Source organism: Saprolegnia diclina, assembly GCF_000281045.1.
Source record: "Saprolegnia diclina VS20 unplaced genomic scaffold supercont1.6, whole genome shotgun sequence".
NCBI classification, from domain to species: Eukaryota; Oomycota; class Saprolegniomycetes; order Saprolegniales; family Saprolegniaceae; genus Saprolegnia; species Saprolegnia diclina.
This window is the reverse complement of record NW_008246073.1, coordinates 843,060-864,198: the sequence shown is the minus strand read 5'-3', so window position 1 is coordinate 864,198 and position 21,139 is coordinate 843,060. Positions and strand designations below refer to the sequence as shown.

The 21,139-nt window shown below is 59.7% G+C and overlaps 8 protein-coding genes across 9 annotated transcripts in view; 4 read left to right on the top strand and 4 right to left on the bottom strand.

The window, feature by feature from the left end:
- Positions 1-238: 238 nt before the first annotated feature.
- Positions 239-784, bottom strand: SDRG_02782 (hypothetical protein; the record flags this gene model as incomplete). The annotated part of the gene is made up of 3 exons (XM_008608384.1): positions 239-447; positions 510-647; positions 694-784. The coding sequence occupies 3 exons, from the start codon at positions 782-784 to the stop codon at positions 263-265; spliced, it is 414 nt and encodes a 137-aa protein (XP_008606606.1). The 3' UTR covers positions 239-262.
- Positions 785-1,143: 359 nt separating this feature from the next.
- SDRG_02781 (hypothetical protein) lies at positions 1,144-1,849 on the top strand. The gene has a single exon (XM_008608383.1). It carries the CDS (start codon positions 1,252-1,254, stop codon positions 1,696-1,698), a length of 447 nt encoding a protein of 148 aa, XP_008606605.1. The 5' UTR covers positions 1,144-1,251; the 3' UTR covers positions 1,699-1,849.
- On the bottom strand, positions 1,694-3,710 carry SDRG_02780 (hypothetical protein). Its single transcript, XM_008608382.1, has 4 exons — positions 2,435-3,710; positions 2,230-2,391; positions 2,050-2,180; positions 1,694-2,003 (listed from the first exon to the last, which is right to left on the bottom strand). The coding sequence occupies exons 1-4, from the start codon at positions 3,587-3,589 to the stop codon at positions 1,871-1,873; spliced, it is 1,581 nt and encodes a 526-aa protein (XP_008606604.1). The 5' UTR covers positions 3,590-3,710; the 3' UTR covers positions 1,694-1,870.
- Positions 3,711-4,202: 492 nt separating this feature from the next.
- On the top strand, positions 4,203-6,995 carry SDRG_02779. 2 transcript variants are annotated; one of them, XM_008608381.1, is made up of 13 exons: positions 4,203-4,286; positions 4,339-4,521; positions 4,567-4,692; positions 4,733-4,939; positions 4,986-5,140; positions 5,193-5,384; positions 5,428-5,604; positions 5,653-5,783; positions 5,838-5,937; positions 5,997-6,183; positions 6,234-6,334; positions 6,381-6,706; positions 6,751-6,995. In XM_008608381.1, exons 2-12 carry the CDS (start codon positions 4,389-4,391, stop codon positions 6,690-6,692), a joined length of 1,821 nt encoding a protein of 606 aa, XP_008606603.1. In that variant the 5' UTR covers positions 4,203-4,286; positions 4,339-4,388; the 3' UTR covers positions 6,693-6,706; positions 6,751-6,995. The 2 variants fall into 2 exon arrangements, with proteins under 2 accessions (XP_008606603.1, XP_008606602.1); XM_008608380.1 differs by lacking the exon at positions 4,203-4,286 and having other exon boundaries at positions 4,362-4,521; positions 6,381-6,587; positions 6,632-6,706; positions 6,751-6,988.
- A 203-nt stretch (positions 6,996-7,198) lies between these two features.
- SDRG_02778 (hypothetical protein) lies at positions 7,199-8,952 on the bottom strand. Its single transcript, XM_008608379.1, has 3 exons — positions 8,911-8,952; positions 8,690-8,862; positions 7,199-8,646 (listed from the first exon to the last, which is right to left on the bottom strand). The coding sequence occupies exons 1-3, from the start codon at positions 8,928-8,930 to the stop codon at positions 7,301-7,303; spliced, it is 1,539 nt and encodes a 512-aa protein (XP_008606601.1). The 5' UTR covers positions 8,931-8,952; the 3' UTR covers positions 7,199-7,300.
- Positions 8,953-9,655: 703 nt separating this feature from the next.
- On the top strand, positions 9,656-11,882 carry SDRG_02777 (TKL protein kinase). Its single transcript, XM_008608378.1, has one exon. It carries the CDS (start codon positions 9,682-9,684, stop codon positions 11,809-11,811), a length of 2,130 nt encoding a protein of 709 aa, XP_008606600.1. The 5' UTR covers positions 9,656-9,681; the 3' UTR covers positions 11,812-11,882.
- A 599-nt stretch (positions 11,883-12,481) lies between these two features.
- Positions 12,482-17,214, top strand: SDRG_02776 (TKL protein kinase; the record flags this gene model as incomplete). The annotated part of the gene is made up of 9 exons (XM_008608377.1): positions 12,482-14,842; positions 15,209-15,234; positions 15,288-15,614; positions 15,698-15,781; positions 15,935-16,091; positions 16,133-16,426; positions 16,471-16,864; positions 16,914-16,971; positions 17,079-17,214. The coding sequence occupies 9 exons, from the start codon at positions 12,482-12,484 to the stop codon at positions 17,212-17,214; spliced, it is 3,837 nt and encodes a 1,278-aa protein (XP_008606599.1).
- The window catches only part of SDRG_02775 (hypothetical protein), a gene marked incomplete at its 5' end in the record, with an annotated part of 6,246 nt that continues 2,292 nt past the window's right edge, over positions 17,186-21,139 (bottom strand). Inside the window, one exon of the mRNA XM_008608376.1 lies at positions 17,186-21,133. Coding sequence (XP_008606598.1) covers positions 17,270-21,133 — 3,864 coding nt within the window. The 3' untranslated portion in view covers positions 17,186-17,269. The remainder of the gene's footprint in view (positions 21,134-21,139) is intronic.

Here is a 21,139-nt window from a genome sequence, read left to right as displayed (position 1 = left end):
CCCAGTACATCTCGATGACATTGAACTCGCAGTGAAACTTGGGCAGAAAGAGAGCGACGTGCCCAGCAGCCTCAATGGTTTCTTCAACGCAGCCCTTCTGGGACGTGAAGTCGGGCTGGGATCCGAGGAGGTCCTTCGCCGTGTCGAGTCTGAGGCTGGCGCTTCAAAGGCCCCGCTCCTGGAGTACGATCCTGATACCCTTGGGCGTTTCGTCGGGAGCTTTGACCAGCGACTGCGTGACACGCACGCCATCCTTCTCGTATCAGCCGTCGCGCAGCTTGGGTTGCTTGCCGCCGGGGTTGAGGTTCATGTTTGACGTATTGAGCGCGTCGGCAGAAAAAGCACCATGGTTGGTGCTGTTGTCGAACAGAAAGACACCGACACAATCGGGGCGCAGGGCCTCGAACACAGTAAGCATCTGGTGCCGACGTACGCGGCTCGCTTGCGCTGCGCAGCCTTGTCATCGTGCGCGATGGTCCAAACGACTGGAGTCTCTTCTTCATCTGGACCTTCTTCACGTGGACCCTCGTCGACGTTGATGTTGCCTGTGACCATGAAGAAGTCTTCGTCCTCTGCGTTGTCGTCCTCCGAGTCGTCGACCTCGATGCCGTCGTCAAGAACGGTCTCCTCCTGCTCCAGGGGTGGGCCTAGATACAATAGTCCGTTGTAGAAAGTTACCCTAGCGCAAAGTACCTTGTGCTGCGGAGACGGCCTCAGCACGGTCCAGCTTTCGGGCCTTGCGTGCGTGCTCCAAGTGCAGGACTCGTTTGGTCTTCCGAGGCATGGAAATGGCTGAGTGAGCTCGTTATCCGGATAATGACACCTCATCCGGCGCCGGTGGGCCTTATCCGGAGGGGCTCCATGTTATCCGGTCAAATTTATGTAACAATTTCGGACCCCTTGGTCCTGTGATGCCCAACTTTGAACGCCCATAACTTCGTCAGTTTTTCATTTCATTGCGATCGGCTCTTATACGTCTCTTCGTCTTGGACAGAACAGTCGATTTATAACGTCCTTTTGATATAAAAATGAAGACTCAGAGCTGGGATTCAAAAGTTTTGGACCACATTCATCTGGAAGGGTACAGGTGGCGTGCACTGTAGTAGTCGTCGTCTCTCATCCACGTGGCATTAAATTTAAATTTGACGTCTTCAAAGACAAGCAAGATCGCGAAAAAGCCGTTTCCACCTATCTTCATCAGCTGCGTGGGATAGCCGACTCGAACTATCCGATCAAGAAGAGAAAGGCAACATGGCAAGCCGTCCCGAGCGCTGCGCCTTGGTCCTTCGCTACGAGAGCCAGCGCCGCGAGCTCGCGGTCGGCCTCGACACGACGCTCCTCGACGTGCGCATTCTCGCCGCGCACCTCTTTGAGCTCGCGCTGCCCACGAGCAGCAAGGAGCTGCCATGGGACCTCACGTACGAAGACAACGAGGGCGACGAGGTGCATTTGACCAACGACATGGAGCTCCAAGAAGCGTTTACGATGCCATCGCTCACGATAGCAGTGCATATGAAGCGGAATCTGCTCGAGGCGACCATCAACGAGCACGTGCTTCCTGCCGTGCAGTCGTCGTTGGCAACGGTGGCCGACTGGTTCACGCAACTCAGTCACGACACGCCCGAGACGACGTCGGTGCCACGCCGGCGGGACCGCGCCGAGTCCGAGACCGAGTCCGAGTCGGACGACGAGCTCTAAGTTGGTGCTACATGTACAAGAATGGCGTGTTTTCCGAGATGCATTATCATCTTATGTACCACATATACACACACACGACACGTATCTACTACCATGCAGGCCGCGCGTTCTCTAATCCCTTGGGTCTTCTATATCCTTGCTTCGTCGTGGTCGTCTCTTCTCTAGTCAGTGTCTAATGGTGGCCGTCCGCGAGTTCAAACTCGGGCGCCATGCCCTTCTTGTGCACCGAGACGACTTGCTGGAGCCAAATGCGCGTCTTGTAGATCGCAAAGAGGTCGCGCACGAGCTCGCGAAAGTCGATGCGCCTACGCAGCCGCTCAGATCTCAGTGGTCGTAGCGGACAAGGCGTACCGGTCCGCCTCGAAGAAGAACGTGAGCTTGTGCCGGTCAAATTGATACTCGGCGTCAATGACGTTCATGGGCAGCATGCGCTGGCGCACCTTGCTGCGGCAGACCTGCAGTACTTCCTGCTCTTCCTTGTGCTATTTCACACGAAACTGAGCAATTCGACATCGAATAGGATCGGTCTACCTGCTCGCGCAAGAGCGTCAGCTCGTTCTCGCTGGCGAGACGCATGACGCGCTTCATCGGCGCAGGCTCTTTGCTTTCGCTGTCGTTCGTGCTGCGTAGCGTCTTGGCGTCGGGCGCCATGCGGATGACGTGGCCCACGTCTTCGCCGCGATCGCCTTCCACCTGCGGCTCATGAGCCCTTTGCATAGAAGGGCGTTTTGACTACCTTGACGTAGTCGCCGAGCTTGAAGCCGCCAAGACCGGAAAAGACATCCTTGCGGCAACGCTTGAACTGCACCTCGTAGTACGCTTCGGGCATGTACTCGGCAAAGTTGTTGCTGTTGCTGTTGCCGTTGGTGGCCGTGGCAGTTGGGTTGCCATAGTACGCTCCTGCGTCGGGCGGCAGCGGCGGTGCAAAGTCGTTGGGGCGCTGCCATTCGGCGTACTGGTTCCCAGACTGCTTGGTCGGGAGCGGCGGCTGCCGCATGTTTTGGCGCAGCATCGGGCTGCGCGTCACCGCGTGGTACGGGCTGCCCATCGACGGCGGGCGTGGCATGTGGGACGAGCTTGTGTGGCACTCGATGCTATGCGACCGAATGCCCCGATTGCCTGTCGGCATGGGAGGCGGCGGCGGCAAGAACGACGACGACGACGATGCAAGGTCCATCGAGCGGTGACCATAGTGATCAAAGTCACCCGAGTAGCGGCGCATGTTGAAGTTGGACACGGACTGCATGGGCGCCGCTTGGTACGGCGTCGGCGGCAGCTGCAAGTGTGGCAACGGCGGCGGAAGGTTGTTGTTGCTCAAGCCCAAGCCATCGTGGCGCTCGCTGCTCCACGCCGCGGCATGGTGCTCGTGGGCGTAGATGGCCGAGAACGACTTGGCGCGCATGCGGCGCGCCTTCTCGGTCGCGTGTTGCTTTTCGCTCAAGAGCGGGATGCCCAACGGACTGTGGTCGCCGTCGTTGTCGTCCTCGTCCACGTCGTCCGTATCGGGAATCGACATTTGCCACGACGGCCACGACGTGGGGTTCACGGCCGCCGTCGCTTCGGGGCTATTGACCATCGACGGAATCGGCGGGATCGTCGCGAGCGGCGACATGCACAGCACGAGCGGCGAGCCGGCGCGGAGCTGCTTTTGCGTCGGCGTGCCGATCGCAATGGGCTTGGGCCGCGCGCTGTCTTCGTCCACAGGCTCTTCCAGCTTGAGCGCAAGCACGCTCGAGTTGAGAAAGTCACTCCACTCCTTCTGCGAGGCCATCGTACTGTCGTCGTCGCCGCCGTCGATTACGGGCTCCTTGGCGCGCAGGTCCTCTTCTTGGTTGTCGATGATGACCACCGGGTGGATGGGAAAGGCGGGTAGGTCCGTCTGCATGACCATCGAGGTGCGAGATGCAAGCGGATCGGCAGCTTCAGTCGTCGCGATCGTCCGCAGAGACGCGCAACTTGCAAATATTGCGCCTCAAGCGCTTCGCTTTTTTTCCGTCGGCAATGAATTTACGCGGAACCAGATGCAATTTAATGCGCGCTTCCTTCTTTTTCACTTGGTGTTTGTATGTCGTGCCAGCTGGGAGGAATAAAATACCACGCCACTCGCCAAGGCCCGTTAAATCCGAAGAATATAATGAGATTGACAAGGCTGCTTCTTTCCATACAAACACCAAGTGATGGCACCCGCGGCTGCCGGTTCAAGGTTCGAAATATCCAGTATACTGTGGCGAGGTATCACACGCCAGCACGGCGGGCGACGCCAAGAGTGGGCCACGTCGAGAGCGACGGGGAGAACCAGTTCTGGTCATGGGTGCCAAGCGCTTCAACATTAGGACGCGGCCACCGCCGCATACAAAAAACAAGAGCAACGAAGGGGCCTGTCCCATTCCGGTTGCCGATCCACGTTGTCCGGATGGTTCCGAGCCCTGATTCCAGTGTCCGGCCAGGATATCAGTACGTCAGAAGGGTTTCCGGTAGGACATGTCCTAGTTGAAGTTGGGTACGCGTGACGTGGCAAGACGATGACGACGCGGCGCGCGGTCGAGTCATCCATGGGCATCCATGGCATCCACGTCGAGAGGAGACAGGCATGTGGAGGAGGCGCGGGGGTGGACAATGCTAGTATGAAGCTGCGAGTAGGGTCTACGCAGTGGGCGTTACGACGGCAGTTAGTACGTGGACACCACGATATGGGCAGCGGATGCACCACGCCCACCAAGCCCGTGCTCGAATGGCGACGCGCTGACGTCGGCGACTTTGCTTCGCAGGCCATCACTGACGATGCGACGCGCCAACTCGTTCTGGAGTGGATATCTGCCAATGGTACACGCTGCAAGCATAGTGTTCGGCCTGTTGCATCTTGAGTAGACGTGAGCGGGAGCCAGCTCCTCGACATGGAGCCCAGCATGGTCGTCACCGCGCTGCAGCTGCACGGACCCACTACGGAGATGGTAGCGCGGCTAATTGTGGATGTAAAGCAGCGCGCGGCGCAAGGTACCCACCCATGACGAGGATGATACTACCGGCGGCGTAGAGGCCATGGCACCCGAGATCCGCACGACGCTCAAAGACTTGCCCGCCGCGTTGGAGAAGGCCGTCTATGTCTACGAAAAGTACCCACTCGTCGTGGATCACACGGGCGGCCAAGCAGCCCAGTTCTTCAAGTACCAGCGTGGCTGCTTCCTCCTTGCGGGGAATCCACTGGACATGACCGAGGCGTCGTTGCGGCGCCACCTTGTCGGTAGGGTCCGACAACACTTGTGCAGCGATCGCAAATGCCTTTGTAGCGGCGCTTCGCCTCGGTTCGCTCATGACCATCTGCTTTGATAAGCTCACGGGGCTCGAGCTCGACACGTACTTTCTGGACGGCGCGTTTCCGCACCAAGTGCTCGATCGCGCGCAGTTTTTCAAACCCGAAGTGTGGTCGACGCTGCTCCGCAAGGTAACCTCGTGTAGCATCATGAACTATCGCATAGGACGTTATTGTCGCCTAGGAAGAAGGCGACCCCGAACCCAACCTCTTTCTTCCGTGCGATGCGTTCAAGTTTGCATTGCTCTACGGTGCGGTCGAGCCGCCACCCCGGACGCGCCAGCGCATGTGCCTCGTGTCGGTGCTCCCGCCGGACGCGCTCGCCGCCGCGAACGACGGCGACGACCCGGTCGCGTCGGCGCTTGGCCTCAAAGAGGTACGTGGTCGTAGATGGGATGCCGGCGACGCACTCACTGTAGGTGCGGCGCAACAGCGTCGACGTTGTCGAGGCTGGCTTTGACGGCGATATTGCCGCACTTGACAGCTGGCTCGAGAAGGGATACCACCTCGAAAGCGAAGACGGACACAAACACACGGCGCTCTCGGAAGCCGCGTGCCAAGGCCACGATGAGATGATTGCGCATCTCTTGGCGCTCGTAGTGCCCTTTAGTCGATCGTCCAAGCTTGCATATCCTGGCTTCTAGGGTGCTAATCCGAATGCGCGCAACGATGCGGGGCGGTCGCCACTCTTCCGGGCGGCGTACAACGGTCATTTAAATGCCGTCATTGCTCTGCTGCACGCCGGCGGCGACCCACGGTGCACGACGCAGCAAGGGTATCTCCCAATAGATCACGATGCATCACCATCAATATCCATTGCGTGTGGTAGCGAGCGTGCGTTCGACGTGGCAAAAACCAAGGACATCGCTGCCGTTCTCAGCGAGTGGAACGTCGAAACGACGGAGACACTCCTGCGCGAGCGCAACGAAGTAGAGAATGCTTAGAGAAGCTTGACGGGACTCCTGCTTCATTTGGTGGTTTGCATTAGATTATGGAGAAGAAGCTCCAGGAGCGCCTCACGAGTCATGTCGAGCGCGAGCAGCTGGCCATGCTGCGCATCCACCAAGATCTGATTGCGACGGCGTCGTCGACCGCGAGTACGGCGGCTGAAGCCCTCAAAGAAAAGCTTGCCGCACTCGGAAGCGAAGCCGTCGAAACCGAGACGCGACCCCGGGGTACGCTGCGTTCGTTGCTCGAGCCTACCCTAACCCCAACACGGCTGCAGGGACCGCCGACGTCCGCGACGAGCGCGGCGCGACCCTCTTGGCTCTTACTGCCCAATATGACAATGCAGAGAGTGCAACTATGCTCCTTACCTTTTGGAAGGTTGGTGCTGCGGATAGAGAGCCACTAATGACGCATAATTGTTTAGGCGTTTCAAGACGAGAGTCATCCGATGCTCCGCGCCCACAAGCGTGCGACCGCCGTGCAAGAGGTGTACACCAAGGTATTCAAGCCCAACGTCAACGCCCGCGACGCCAAAGGCTGGACACCTATTGCAATTGCGATCTTCCATCAATCGAAACGCGTTGCACGGCTGCTTTTGGACCACGGCGCCAACCCGCGCTTGAAAAACCAGGTAGCACTCGGTTTCGTCGCTCACGACGGATGCCTCGTGGGTAGTACAACAAGGACGCGTTCGACCTTGCCCAGGACGACATGGACGCGGCGCTCAACGTCGTGACTAGCAAAGCCGAGGTATACACTTGCGATAGAAAAACATGGTGCGACCCTCCGACTAGATTCGCAGTGTACTCCTGGACTGGGAGTCGGCGCAACTTCAGAGCACGTTGGAGAACCAGCGGTGCAAAGGCGCGGCTCCGATTGACCCGCTCCCAGCTGACGGTGGCGCGACGCTTCTAGCGATTGAAGTCGCCAACGAAGCGCACGCCAAGGCGATCAAATCCAAATCTCCCAAGAAAAAACTGGCGAAAAAGACCAAAAAATAACATTTTGGCCATCATTACTATAGTCCGCTCACGACAAATTTGTGTTCCCCGGGGTTTTGTGTACGTCGATGGAAATATCAATCGACCGTTCGGGTTTTAGGGCCACGACCGTGCATCGGTGATGTTTATCCCATAGTTGACGGTTTATTCGAAGATTGATCGTACTTTATCCACTTCGTTGAATTATGATACGAATTGGATAATGTTGTCTAGTGGCCCACTCGACAGGCGTTTCTGTATGCAACGATTGTCATTTTTGGGGATGTTGTCTTATTAATTAGTGCTAATTCCTAGCGGCTGCTTCTCGATGCGAGTCTCGACGCGACACATTCAAAAATCCTAACTATGCCGCGGACGTCGTGCTGGCCTCGTCGCTGCCGTCGGCGTCTGCAAAGTCTTGCTCGACCGCGTCAAAGAGCAAGCTCAGATCTGCGTCCATGAGGTCGTGCGTACCCAAGAGCAAGCCGTCGGCAAAGCTGCCGCTCTCTTCGTCGCCAACGAGGAACTCGAGCTCGTCTACAACGCTGCTGCTCATGGAGTTGACACTGTCGCTTCGCCCACGGTGCTGCATCGGCGACGACGACTCGACGGCTTTGGCGAGGTCGTTAAAGTTGAAATGGGCATCGTCGATGCTGTCGCTGGTCGACGGGGCAGGCGACGACGATGCCGTCTCGCTCATGTCGTCGCAGCAGTCGTCGTCTTGGAGCGACTCTGCCGACGTGCCGTTGGCTTGCTGCTTGGAAAACCAGTTTTTGCGCGCGCTCGAGTTCCAACGGTTCTTGATCGCATTCTCGGTGCGGCCCGGAAGGAGCTTGGCGATCTCGCTCCATCGGTTGCCCATGCGCTGCTGCGCACGGAACATGACTTCATCTTCCATGGCCGACCACTCGCCCTTGTTGATGTCGGGGCTGAGACAGTTGCGCCAACGCTCGCGGCACTGCTTGCCGGTGCGGCCCTGAATGTGGTTGGCGACGTCGGCCCAGCGAATGTTGCCGACGCCGAACTTGAGCATGAGCGACCGGAGCACGTCGTCCTCCTCGGCACTCCACGCGCCTTTCAAAAGGCCGGGCTTGAGGACCTTGTTCCAACGGTGCAGACACTGTACGTCGGTCTTGCCCGTGTTGAGCATCATTGCGACTTGCTTCCAGTTCTTTGTGCCAAGGTTCTTGATGGCTTTTCGGAGCTGCTTGTCTTCGCGCTCGCACCAACTGCCGGGGTGCACAACGGGGGCGCCAAGCAGCGCGTGGTGATGATGGTGGTGGTGGTGTTGCGGGTCGAGGCCGTCAAACATGCCCGGGTACGGCGGCATCTGCAGCCGGCGGTAGCCCATGAGGTTGTCCATCGCATACATGTTTTGGGCCATGTCCTGGAGCGACGGCGCCGGCGGTATGCAGTTCGAGAGGTCAAACGTCGGCGCGGTCGTGGCATCACCGAGCACCTCGAGCGTCGCGTCGCTATCAAAGGGCGCTGGCGACATGCTGTCGTTGTACTCGGGCGAATGCGAGAGAAAGTCGAGGCTCGAGTCGGGGAGTTCGTCAAACTCGGTCGAAGTTGGTGTCGCGGTCGGCGTTGGGGTAAAGCACGGCTTGGATGAAGCTTTCGGTGTGAGCGTCGCCGGAAAGAGCGCACTCATACTGCTCTTCTCACACGACAGCGGTGTGTTGTCGGGCACGAGAATTTTAAACGGCACTATGATGCAAGTATGATACAATGCACGCGTCGCACTGTGTACCTTGGCGCAGAAGGCTCACGCTCTTGGGGTAGGCGGGCTCATCGTACGACATGCTGCCGTTGCCGTAGTTGTGACGCTTGGGGCTGTTCGTCGCCGCAAAGCTGTCGAGGAGCAACCCCATCGCATTGGCATCTTCAAACCCGGCCTTGGACACGCGGCGCTTCGGGGACGGTCTAAGCCAGGAGCGTGAAGAGAAGCACTAAGATCGTAGATGATCGTACCTCGCATCACAAGACGACATCTTTGCTTGCGTTCAAAACCCCAACTGCAACTCAAATGCGTTGGCTCGCGATGGCCATCGCGCTAAAAATAGAAGCCGCATTGCGCCTATGAAACACAAGGCGCGATATTCGACGGAAGCGGATTGGTCAGCTATATTTATACGCGATATGAGTGGCTCGTAAAAATGAATGCGATACCTTGGGTTTGTATGGGCTATTTTTACGCCGTCATCGCGTTCTTCGCGCGGGCGGAGATCGCCATGGTGTCGAGTCGATCATGGCGTCGACTAACTAACTACTCGCGTACTGTGCAGTGAGAGCGAACGGACGTGCTTTGGCGCACGATAAACGTAGCCGACAACTGTCCGTCCCGCTGCCCCTCACGAGGCCCTTGCTGAGAAGTAGGGACGACGGCGTCGAGGCAAGACGCCGAGATGGCCCAGTCGGCGGTTTTAGTAGGTGCTAGAAACACTGCTCACAACGACTTCGCGCCGCCTCTGCGCCACGTGCTCACGCCTTGAACAACCCAGTGATGTGCTCCTTTGAAGGTTCTTCGCACCGACCAGCCGTCGACGCTAGCTGTGGCTTCAAGCCATATTGCGCGCGGCACATTCGCGTTGGCTCAGTACGACTAAAGCTCACTGCATCGACTGTAGTTTGGAAGAAAGCGATGCGCCCTTTGTGGTCGAATTTGATGCAACTTGCCCTTGCAGTTTCATTGCTCCGGATACGATGACACGGCTATCCGAACTATCATACCGAAGCGGCAAGATGGAGACAGCGCGGCTCGTGGCATTGGTCCATGGCCTCGCGTATGGCGCGGCCTTTCTCCTCGCCGTAGTTTCCGTAGCGTACCTGCGGCAGCAGCGCTCCACAGCGTGGCGCGGCAGCTCTGGCGCAGCGCGGAGGCTCATCTTGCCGTCGTTCGAGCCCATGCTCTGGGGCTTTGCGGCCGTCTCGGGCATGTACGCCACGTATTTTTGCGTGACGCTCTCGTGCGGCTACGCGGGACCGGGACCGGGGCCCTATGCGTCCGTGTACAACGAAGCGATCTACCACGGCGAGCACTTTCACGTCGTCTTTGTCGCCTTGTTTCTCTATCAAAAGAGCGTGTCGGCGCCCGCGATCTTGCGGACGTTGGTGCTCACGCTGCTGCTACTCGTGTCGCCCATTGGGCTCATGGGCCTCGCGAGTGCACTGCGCACGAACCCCGACACGGACGCCTATGTCTTTCAACTGCAGTACGCGATCGCCGTACTCGCGCGCTTTGTCCTCGTCGTCCTCTTCCTCCGACTTGCGTGCCGGCCGCTTGCCCGCGCCAACACGACCGTGGTGCGTGAACTCGGTGTCTTTGCGCTCGTCTTCTACGCCCTCGGTGCTATCTCCACGCAGCTCTCGTATCACGCGACGATCGAAGCGAAGCCGCACCTCGCGACATGGAGCTTGTACGTGCTCATGACGCGCGCGTGCTGGAGCATGCTCGCGCCTTTCTTTATCTGGCGCGTCCTCATCGCTGACACGGCGCACTGGCGCGGGCTCAGCGTTCGCGCACTGCATCTTGATACGCAGCGCGCCAGTATGCAAGAGGTCATGTCGGCCGAAGGACTCCACATCCTCCTTGAGATGCACCGACGCGACCTCATTGACTTTGCCCATCTCGAGTGGCACCACCGGCTCGGCGCTGGTGGGTCAGCAACCGTGTACCGCGGCACGCTGCATTCGTCGTTGGACGTGGCCATCAAGGTCTACACGCCGCAAGAAATTTCGGAAGCGGTCGTCGCAGAGTTCTCGCACGAAGTCGGCTTCTGGGCCGTGCTCCGGCACCCAAACATCGTCTCGTTCTATGGCCTCTGCGTGTGTCCGCCCATGATCTGCCTCGTCGCCGAGCTCTGCCGCGGCTCTCTCGACGACTTGCTAAGCTGTACGACGCCGTTATCCCCGCTCTCCCCGCTCGTCGAGCTGTGCTATATGCTCGATGCGGCCCGCGCTGTGGCGTATCTGCACTCGTTTTCACCGCCGCTTCTGCACCGCGACATCAAAGCTACCAATTACCTCCTCGACGCATCGAACAACCGCGTCAAGTTGTCGGATTTTGGTGAGTCGCGCGTCGCCGACGTCCAGCTCATGTCGGTGCGCGGCACTGTCGAGTACATGGCGCCCGAGATGATCGACGGCAAGCGCGGTGCCGCGTCGTACGCGACCGCCTCGGACGTCTTTAGTTTGAGCATGACGCTTTGGGACATTCTGCACCCGCGCCAGTGCAAGTACCCGCGCGGCACCAAGAACCACATGCACGTATTCACACTCGTTCTGGATGGCACCCGCCCGCCGCTGCGAGATACCCTCTCGCCGGTGCTCCGCCAACTGCTTGTCGCCGCGTGGGCACCCGCCGCGATCGATCGACCATCGGCCGCGTCCATGGTCACCATCCTCGCCTCTCTGCTCGAGGACGAGACGGCGCGCCTTGCGGTGACCCTCGAGCGCGAGACGACGCTTTCCGGTGCCGACCTCGTTGATGCCCTTGTCGATGCCACCCACCTTGGCACGCGCGATAAATTTGAAGCCGTCCGCGTCGGCAACGCGCTTCTCGAGACCGGACACCTCCACGAGGTCAAGCACGTGCGCGGCTTTCACAACTCGAGTCGGATACAGTACACGTGGCAGCCGGCGGTGGCACCGCGACGGTCGTCGCTGCTGTCGTTTGCGCTCGACGACGACGGCAGTTGCAAGTGTGCGCTGCACGGCCAAGGCCTTGGCATCGCGCGAAAGCGGGCAAAGCGCCGGCACCGACTGTACAAGAAACAACGGTCGGCGGTCGAGATGCTTTTGGATCCCGAGACGGACGACGAGACGATGATGTGGGGTGACGACGTCGACCTGCGTGACTCGCTGGCGCAGTAATCGCACCTCCGAGCACTTGCAGCACGGCAGATAAAGTATAGAATAACGGGCTAGCAAACCCAACTTGTTCCTATATCCTGTTGAAACAGTATCGGTGCACCTTGGGTGCCTCGCAGCTACAACAAGTAGCCATCTGCATTACTCGCCATGTGAGGTCAGGCCCGCGATTTCGAGAGACAACGTGGGCACACGCGGGGGCTGACGGACGAGACGTCGGTCGGCAGCAATCGTTCGGGCTGCTGACCACTGCGCCACCTCACCAACGCACAGTACGACAACGAACTGGGTGCGCGGTGATAACGCCTGTCGATGTAGTACTAGTCGTATGCGTACCCATCTATTTGGAACCTACCGTGGTACTGGACCCAACGCATTTTGCGGCGACTCGACCCACGCCAGCTCCTTGACCATACGAGTCTCAGTGCAGATCTTATTTATTTGCCTGCGTTGTCGACCATGGTGTTGGCGCCACGCGAGACCTTGGCGGCCGACTTGCTTCTCCGGTTCTTCGTCGACTAGCATTTATCGAAGAACGGAACGGCTCAGTTCAACCGGAGAAATCCGATACTGAGTATAATAGCACCAGTGCACGTACTGAGCCCGTGACTGGCCCGAATGCAAAGCAACAAGCTACCGATCGCTTCCGTCGCTGATCACTTTACCTTTTGCCATGCCAGTCGTGGAGCAGATCCTGCGACGTGTGCAAGCTGCGCCCACCATGTCCCCGGCGGCGTTGGCGGCGGCGGAGGCAGCGCGGGAAAAGATTCTCGACCAGTTCAAAGTACTTCAGATTTTGTATACGGTTGGGTATGGCACCATGTTCCTCTTGTCGGTCGCGTGTGTCGTGTACCTTCGGCGGCACCGCGCGACCGCGTACCTCGGCGACTCGGACGCCGCGCGCAAAATCCTTCTGCCGTCCTTCGAGCCGCTCATTTGGGTCATGTGCGCCGTCACTGGGTCGTACACGCTCTACTTTATCGCTGCGTCGATCGCCGACTACTCCAAGCCGATTTTCAACTCGATTTTTACCGAACTTTTGTACGAAGGCCGGCAGTTTATCGTGTTTTTGGTCATTACGTTCCTCTTTCAGCGGTCGGTGTCGCGGCCCGCGCTCACGCGCTCGATGGCGATTTCGTTTGTGCTCTGCGCGATTCCGCTCACGACCACGATTGTCTTCAACGTCATCGACGCCGCCCCGCTCACGGCCCACGTCGTCACGATCGTGTATCGGGTCAGCATCATTGCCTTTTTGATTGGGCTCTGCTTTTATCCGCTCGGCCGCGCCAACCAGCGCGCGCTGCGCGAATTTTGCGGCTTTCTCATCGGCTATTATGTGCTCGTCTTGATTTACGCAGAGCTCTTCTACGTCAACTTGACCACCGCGGGGATCGTTCTTGTCTTCTTCACGATCACGTGGGCGTCCACCGCTCCGTTCTTTATCTACCGCGTGCTCCGCGCCGACACGCAGCATTGGCGCGGCCTCGGCGAGCGCGCGTGCGACCTCCAAGCGCTCTTTCGGCAAAACCAGTGCATGCAGGAGATCGTGTCGGCGCAAGGTCTGCACATTTTACTCGAGATGCACCAGCGCGACATCATTGACTTTGCCCACCTCGAGCTCACGCGCAAGATCGGGCTCGGCGCGTCCGCCGACGTCTACCGCGGGCTCCTCCACTCCAAGATTCCGGTCGCGATCAAGGTCTACTCGCCGACGGAGATCACTGAGGCGACGATCGTCGACTTTTCCCAAGAGGCCGCGCTCTGCTCGGCGCTCACGCACCCGAATGTCGTGACGTTCTACGGCATGTGTGTGCTGCCGCCGACGATCTGCCTCGTCTCGGAGCTCTGCCGCGGGTCGCTCGACGACAAGCTTCACTTCGCCAAGCACGACTACACCGAGCCGCTCCTCTTGCAGCTCTGCTACATGCTCGACGCGTCCCGCGCGGTGGCCTACCTGCACTCGTTCTCGCCGCCGTTCATTCATCGCGACATCAAACCCGCGAATTTTCTCATGGATGCGACCAACCGCGTCAAGCTCACCGACTTTGGCGAGTCGCGTTCGATGGCGGTCAAGGTCGACGACGTCGCGACGCCGAGCGTGCGCTTGATGACGATGCGGGGGACCGCCGACTACATGGCGCCCGAGATTATCGACGGCCGGCAAGGCGAGGCCAGCTACAGCGAGATGGTCGACATCTACAGCCTCGCGGTCACGTTCTGGGACATCTTGCACCCCGGGCGTGAAAAATATGCAAGCAGTTCAAGCCACATGCACGTCTTCAAGACCGTGCTAGACGGCCAGCGCCCACCGCTCGACCCGGAGCTCCACCCGGTGTTTCGCGACCTCCTCGAGAGCGCGTGGTGCTCGGACCCCGAGTTTCGTCCGACCGCGAGTGCGGTGGTGAGCCTTCTGGAGGCGTTCCAAGAGGAGCTCTGCGGCACGGTGGCCCACGTGCTGTCGCGCCTCGTGCAGTACACGCCGCTGAGCAAGTCGCGCCGCGGCAAGCCCAACATGACGTTCACGGGCGAGGAGGTCGTGCGCTGCCTCCGCGAGCACGGGTACGCGTACGAAGACGAGGAGGCGGTCCGCGTCGGGAACGCGCTCATCGACGCCGGGTGCCTGCACCACGTGACGCACACCAAGGCGTTTGAGAACTCGGTCGCAAGCTACTTTTTCGACGAGGCGCAAATCGACCTCGTGCAGCCGTTGCCGCGCGACCAGCGCGAGACCAAGTCGTCCAACGACGAGAGCGTGCCCGTCATTTACGTGTCGCAAGCGTCGAGCTCCGAGCCGCACGAAGCGTCGTCCGAGCGGCTCTTGCACAACGGCAACTGCGGCTGCAAGAAGCTCGCGCAGGGCTTCGAAGCCAAGCCAAAGGCCCCGAAACACAAGCTCTTTCGACGCAACAAGAAGGTGCTCGACGCCACCAACCTCCTCACGGTGAACCTCCTCAACGACATGGCACCGGACGAGTTTACGGGCTTTGCGACCACGGAAACCATTTTATCCGAGCCAAATCGGAACGCAGGCGCCGTCTTGACTGCTTAGCAACACACATTTTCTCGCGTATTTCTGTACAAAACCGAATTAACATGTCTTTTTCTGTGTCATTTTCTCGCATTCATAGTCGCACAGTGGCGTGGAGAGCCAGGAGCGGCGAGAGTTCGAGTACGATGCATAGTCGGAGAACGTTGCGAGCTTCTAGCCAAAGTTGAAGTTTCTTGGGTATCTGTCAAGTCGGCTGTCCCACGCATTACGAGGTTGGCATAGCGGCGGGCAGCGATCGCTCGCTCCACGAACATGGCATGATCATTGTGATATTTCTACCTGGACGACACCCGATACGAGATAAACGAGACCGCAGCGACGGTGGACGAGGACATCTGACGTGCCTTCTAGAACCTCCAGCTCCAAGCCGCCGTGTCGTATACACTCATGCTGCTGCTGTCGGGCGGCCTCCTTGTTTACTTGCGGCTAGCGCGTACGCTGGCGACATCCATGCGTCGCGCAAGGTCATCTTGCCGACGTTCGAGCCGCTTCTCTGGACGCTGTGCCTCGCTTTGAGCCTCTACGCCGGCAGTCTCTGGGCCACGGTGGTGCTCGACCTTGCTTTCGACCTCTCGCATGCACGCGGCGGTTGTCTTTGCCGGTCGCCAGTTTATCTTTGTGTTGCTCCTCCGTACTTTTACCAGCGCAGCGTGACGGTCCAAGCCCTCGCACGCGCGATCGCGATCGCCTTGACGCTGTCGCTGCTTCCTGTCGCCATTGCGCTGCTCGGTGGCGCCGGCGACCCCGTCGTGTGTGCGTTGCCAATGGTTTTGCGTGGGGCATCTCGATCGCGGACGTGTGCATGTTGCCGTATCCGCGGTCGCGGGCGTCGGCGCGCAGTCTCCGCGCCTTTTGCGCCTACCGGCTCGTGGTCCAGCTGCTCGAGTACACGTACGAAGGACTATTGTATGCGAATATGAACCGGTACGTTGAGGTGGCGACGACGCTCGTCATTGTCGCCGCACCTCGATACGCTCGCCCCGCTCTTTGCGTGGGCACTTCTGCGCGCCGACACGGAGCACTGGCGTGGACTTGGTCAGCGCGCGCTCCTCCAGCACCACAGCCTTTGGATTCTAGAAATCACGTCTGCCCACGCCTCCAAGTGCTTGTCGAGATGCACCGGAAACACATCATTGACTTTGCACAGCTCGCGATCCAGGGACGCATTGGTGCCGGCGTCAGCGCTGTCGTGTACCGCGGCAAGCTCCGCACCAAGCTCGACGTCGCCATCAAGGTCTACGCACCGACGAGATTTTGGCGGGCTTCTCCACCGAGGCCGCGCTCGCGCATCCCAACATTATCTCGTTTCATGGTATGTGCGTGTGCCCTCCGACGATTTGCCTCGTCTTTGAGCTTTGCCGCGGGAGCGTCGCCGACTACTTGGCACTGCCGGCCGCGCCGCTACAGCAAAGTGGGTTGGACCTTTGTCTTCTCTTGGACACGGCCCGCGCGGTGGCCTACCTCCACTCGTTCTCACCGCATTTTCTGCACCGCGATATCAAGCCGGATATTTACTCGTGGACGCCAACGGCATGGTCAACCTCGCCAACTTTGGGGCGTCCCGCGCCGGTGCCATGGAGCCTCCAGGTGGTGCCCGCCGCATGACGGTGCAGGGCACGGTCGACTACATGGCGCCCGAAGTCATCAACGGCAAGAGCGGCTTTGCCACGTACACGGAAGCGGTCGACGTGTTCAGCCTCGGCATCACCATGTGGGACATTCTGCACCGCGGAATCGAGCGATACCCGGGCTTGCACGACAACCACTTGCGCGTGCTCGACCGGGTGCTGCTCGGCGACCGTCCCACGGTGCGCACCGACGTCCACCCACGGTTCGCACAGTTTCTGGACGCCGCGTGGCGCGCCGAGCCCGAGCTTCGCCCCACGGCCGCTACAATCGTCGACGTCCTCGAGGCAATTCATGTCGAGGCGCTTGGACCCGTCGCGCTCGACCTCTCGCGCGCTGCGATGTTTCTCCAAGGGCGAGGCAACGACCACGTGATAGAAGGTTGTTGCGTGCATGCTCAACATGGAGTGGGGACGCGACGCCTCCGAAGCCATTCGCCTCGGGACATCGCTCATGGACGCGGGGTTCCTGCACCACGCGTCGAGCTTGTACTGTTTCGAGACTGCAGTCACGCGCCATTTGTCGAGACTGGTCACATCGAGTCGCCTGCAAGAAGCTTGACAGCACCGTCCGAGGTGCGCAGTTGCAGCTGTAGACTCCTCGCCCAAGGCCTCAAGGCGACCAAGCACCTTCAAACGGCGGTGGCCTCTTTACGATCCAGGACGAGCCGCTTTCGCTCCAACTGCTCCGCCGACGAAGTCATGTTGACAAGCAACAGCAGTGTTTCGTGATAACAAGGTATACACTGTGTTATGGTATGCAGTACGCAGCTCTTGTCTTGGGTAGTTAACGGAGAAGCCGTTTGAGCTGCTCGTCAATGTCGTCGAGGTTGTGCGCATACGAGATGGGCATCGAGGTGCACGGGAGCTTGTTGAACATTTGCGAGAGCTCGGATTGGCATTGCGCAAAGACGTATTCGCGCAGCGGCAGAAACTTGGTCACGCGCGGCAAGGCCCACCCTGGGTACACGGTCTCAAACTCCGTGTACGGTCGGTTGCCGCTCGTAAACACCATGGTGCAGTTGTCGACCACGCACGTCGCACAACTCGCTGCCAAAAGTTCGCGCGTATCAACGTCCCAAACACCGACGAGACCCTCGGGCTGATGGTACGTGTTGTGAAGCGCGTTGTCTTTCGTCGAGGTATGTCCCAGTGCTTTGGTGCACGGACAGTGGCAGCGCGGGCACGGTGCCCCACAGCGTGGCATGATGCCGTCCACGGCCCCATACGCTTCGTTTTGAATGACTCCAACGACAGCCTTGGTCATCGTCGAGCTCCACTCCGACGACGGCCGCAGCTGTGAGGCCATCGCACCAATGCGCCGAAGGAGATCGAGCGGCACACTGATTGCATCCTGGTCCGTCGTGAGAGCAAATGCCGAAGGCCCTTGGTCGTCGCAGTTCATGACATTGCCCGCGACGGCAGGCAGACTCTCGATGAGCGCGCTGGTGCCGCTGCACTTGAGGCGACTCTGGAGCGACAAACGCAGCGCATGTACAAAGCACTTGGTGCGCTCCGAGGTGGCGTGAGTTGCCGCGTCGGCGGCTGCCGCGATACTTTCCTCAATGTCCCGCACAAGCTTCTTGCTGACGTGCACGTAGCACTTTTGGACCTCTTTGCGCACAAGGGCGCTCGTCACATCTGCAGCGTGCGCGGTCGGTTCGTCGATGAGGCTCAGCACCTTGCGCATCTTCTTCTTGCGCAAGTACTGAAGCAGATCGGTGTCCAAGGCAGCTTGCATCGCGTCGGCGGCGCGCACCCATCGAGCGTGCTTGAGCGACGATGCCACCACGCTCACGACCTCTTCTTCAAACGTCTTGGTCAAGTTGAGACCCAGCCACTCGTTCAGCGTCGTCGAGAGCAGCTGCGCCGCCTTTTGGCCATCGCACACGTTCTGCGCGAAGAGCAGCATGCTTGCTTTACACGCCGCAAACTTGGCGACGACGCTGTTGGCCTCGTCCCAGCGCCGTTGGCGCAACTGCAGCTCGCTTGTGAGCATCGACGTGAGCGCGCGGAGACCAGCCTTGTGCTGGGACGGCGTTAGCTGCTTGGACGCCAAAAGACGCTGCACGTCGCGCGCACACGTTAGCGCTACGTCGTCCGAGTAGCGTTCGACATCGGCGAGGAGACTGCCCACAAGGTCACAGACAGCGTCCGTCAGCTCCGTGTCCCGCGAAGTCGTGTTTCGCGACAGCACCACGTTCGAGAATGTTCGCGCGGCCTTGCCTACCAGCTTGGCCGGCGACCAGCCATCGGTGTCGTCACTGCTCAGCCGCGCGAGCTCGTCCGGCGTAAAGACATGGTTGTTGTGAATGACAGCGTGCACGAGCTTGGGGACTTGAGGCGCAAACGCGGGGTTCTGTAGGCGAGCGTCGCTTAGGATTTCGTTGAAGATGGCGTCGAACGCCTGCATCGTCGCTTCGGGGCCAAAACTTGTGTTGTGGTCGACGATTTTTGCTTGGATTTTTTCCTTGTACACCTTGGTGATGGCGTCGTACTCAAAGAGGTGTTGGACCTTGGACTGGACAAGGCGCGCCGAGTGCGCCGCTTGGCGCTGCTTCTTGTCCGTCCACATGTCTTGCATTGTCGTCGCCCACTTGGCAAACGCATCTTGGTTCAGCGACGTCGCGACGACTGCCTCGAGCGTCGCCACGTGCGACTCCACGTGGTGCTCCAAAAGCGTCTCGTACTTGCGACGGTTGCTCGCGTCGAGCGTCTTTTCAGCCGCGCTGTCGGCGCTCATCGTCTGCAGCACATTGTCAAAGGCGTCGCTGTAGATCTTGGCGAGCTCTTGCGTGTGCTCTGTCATCATCTGCACAAGCCGATCGTACACGACGCGCTCGTGTGCCGACGCAAAGTCGAGCTCAAAATTGGCGCTTTGGAGACACGTCCATACAAGGTCCAAGCTCTCGCTGAGCTCGGAAATCGTGCGTGCCTGCCACTGGCTTTCAATGGCGCGGGCGTGCATGTGGTCACGGAACCGAACGAGGCGCTCGCCAAAGTCGGGCAGCGGCACGTCGTTTGGCGGCGTCGTTTGGCCTTGCGTCATGCCGAGGAATCGGACGTCGCTGCCTGCCTCGTCGTTCATGTCGGCGCGAAAGTCGCGCAAAAAAGTGGCCGTCTCGGTCTGCCGCACGGCCGCAATCTGCTTGGCGCTGCTGCGAAGGCTGTCGAGGAGCGCCCGGAGACTCGACGCCATGTTGCTCGTCTGCGACACGTCAATCTGGTTGAACGCAAAGTAGAGCTTGGACATAAGATGACCGCCCGAAGCCGCCGCCAGCTCCGAGTTGGCAAACACCGAGAGCACGATCGGCAGCACGTCGTTGATCGTGTTGGTCGCTTCGCCTTTCGTCAAGATGATGGTCGCGTCCGCCGGCAAGATGGCCACGGAGGCCATGCGGTTGTCGCGCCAGACCGTGCCTTCCACACCAACGTACTCGGGCGACTGGATGCCTTCGGTGTCGAGGAGCAAGACGTAGTCGTAGTCGTCGCAGTTGTTGCAAGCGAGCAGCTGGAGGTTCACACCGCGCGTGCACCGCGCAACGCTCGTCCGAAGGCGAACACCGAACATCGAGTTGAGCAGCGTCGACTTGCCCGAGGACTGGACGCCCATGACCGAGAGCACAAAGACGCGAGCGCCTGTCGGCAGCGTATCGTCCAGAGAGCGCAACACGGCGCGGATCCACTTGTCGTTGACCATGCCGGCGTCGCCGTCCATGAGCTCGAGCGGGAAGCCGTCGAGAAGATGCTGCACGGCGAGCTGCGGTAATATCGCGTACGCTTCTTGGTTAGCCGTATAGATGTGCGAGAGCTCGCGCCAGAGATGCTCGAGGCCCGTGACCATGTTGCTCCACTTTACGAGAGCCGACGCATACGCCGAGCGCGTCGCCTCGTTGTCGACTTCGCTGCAGGCGGCAAAGGCTTGGCCACACTCTGCCTGCGCCGTCGCAGCCACGGCGTTGCAGCACTCGGCGAGCCGACGTTCAAGGTCAATGACAAGCATCTCGCGCACTGCCGCTGACGGATGCTCAAGAATCCGCTGAAAGTAGACGAGCAACGGAGCACGAGCGACGTTGCGAACGAGCTTTTTGTGCTCGGCTTCGCTTCTCTGGATCTTCTGCCGCAGCACTTCTTGGCTAGGCGGGTTTGTCTCGCGCTGGAGTTCGATGCGCAGCGCCGACTCGTACGCAAAGCGCTGCTGGAGCTGCAGAACGTCCGTGCGGAGCGTCGCAAAGTCCGTCGCCGCCAAAATGTTCTCAGTGTGTTGCGGTAGGCGAGCGTCCGACTTTACGTCGTATGGCAGCGGCAGATTGTCGACGGTACATCGCGTCGGTGGCGTCTCGGCCTCGTCGTCCTCGAGGATGTACGCGGTGATGCGCTCGTACGAAGAGCTCATGGGACTCGCGAGCCCCACTGTCAGAACCTTGCCATCGTCGCCGAGAACTTGGTCGTCTTCGTCGTCTTCTGCGAGGCGCCAGTGCAACACCGTGCCTTGGGGCAGCGTCGTCCGCGCTGGCGCAGCCCCCGTGTCGATCACCAACACGTCGGCAAACTGCGCAATGAACGACTCCAAGAGCGTGTAGTCGCCAATGACGTGCAGCACCATGACCGTAGTGTACACGGTGTTCTCTTCGACAAAGCCCCAGCCGAGCTCGGC

Bases quoted from the DNA above. Each gene is read 5' to 3' on its own strand.
- SDRG_02777 (XM_008608378.1), top strand. From the start codon at position 9,682: ATGGAGACAGCGCGGCTCGTGGCATTGGTCCATGGCCTCGCGTATGGC.
- SDRG_02779 (XM_008608380.1), top strand. From the start codon at position 4,389: ATGGGCAGCGGATGCACCACGCCCACCAAGCCCGTGCTCGAATGGCGA. The intron at 5,938-5,996 runs GTAGAGAATGCT...GGTTTGCATTAG, and splicing joins TCCTGCGCGAGCGCAACGAA to ATTATGGAGAAGAAGCTCCA. The intron at 6,588-6,631 runs GTAGCACTCGGT...CCTCGTGGGTAG, and splicing joins ACCCGCGCTTGAAAAACCAG to TACAACAAGGACGCGTTCGA.
- SDRG_02780 (XM_008608382.1), bottom strand. From the start codon at position 3,589: ATGGTCATGCAGACGGACCTACCCGCCTTTCCCATCCACCCGGTGGTC. The intron at 2,181-2,229 runs GTAGACCGATCC...CGTGTGAAATAG, and splicing joins TGACGCTCTTGCGCGAGCAG to CACAAGGAAGAGCAGGAAGT. The intron at 2,004-2,049 runs GTACGCCTTGTC...GCGGCTGCGTAG, and splicing joins TTCTTCTTCGAGGCGGACCG to GCGCATCGACTTTCGCGAGC.
- SDRG_02781 (XM_008608383.1), top strand. From the start codon at position 1,252: ATGGCAAGCCGTCCCGAGCGCTGCGCCTTGGTCCTTCGCTACGAGAGC.
- SDRG_02778 (XM_008608379.1), bottom strand. From the start codon at position 8,930: ATGTCGTCTTGTGATGCGAG. The intron at 8,863-8,910 runs GTACGATCATCT...CTCCTGGCTTAG, and splicing joins ATGTCGTCTTGTGATGCGAG to ACCGTCCCCGAAGCGCCGCG. The intron at 8,647-8,689 runs GTACACAGTGCG...CTTGCATCATAG, and splicing joins CGTGAGCCTTCTGCGCCAAG to TGCCGTTTAAAATTCTCGTG.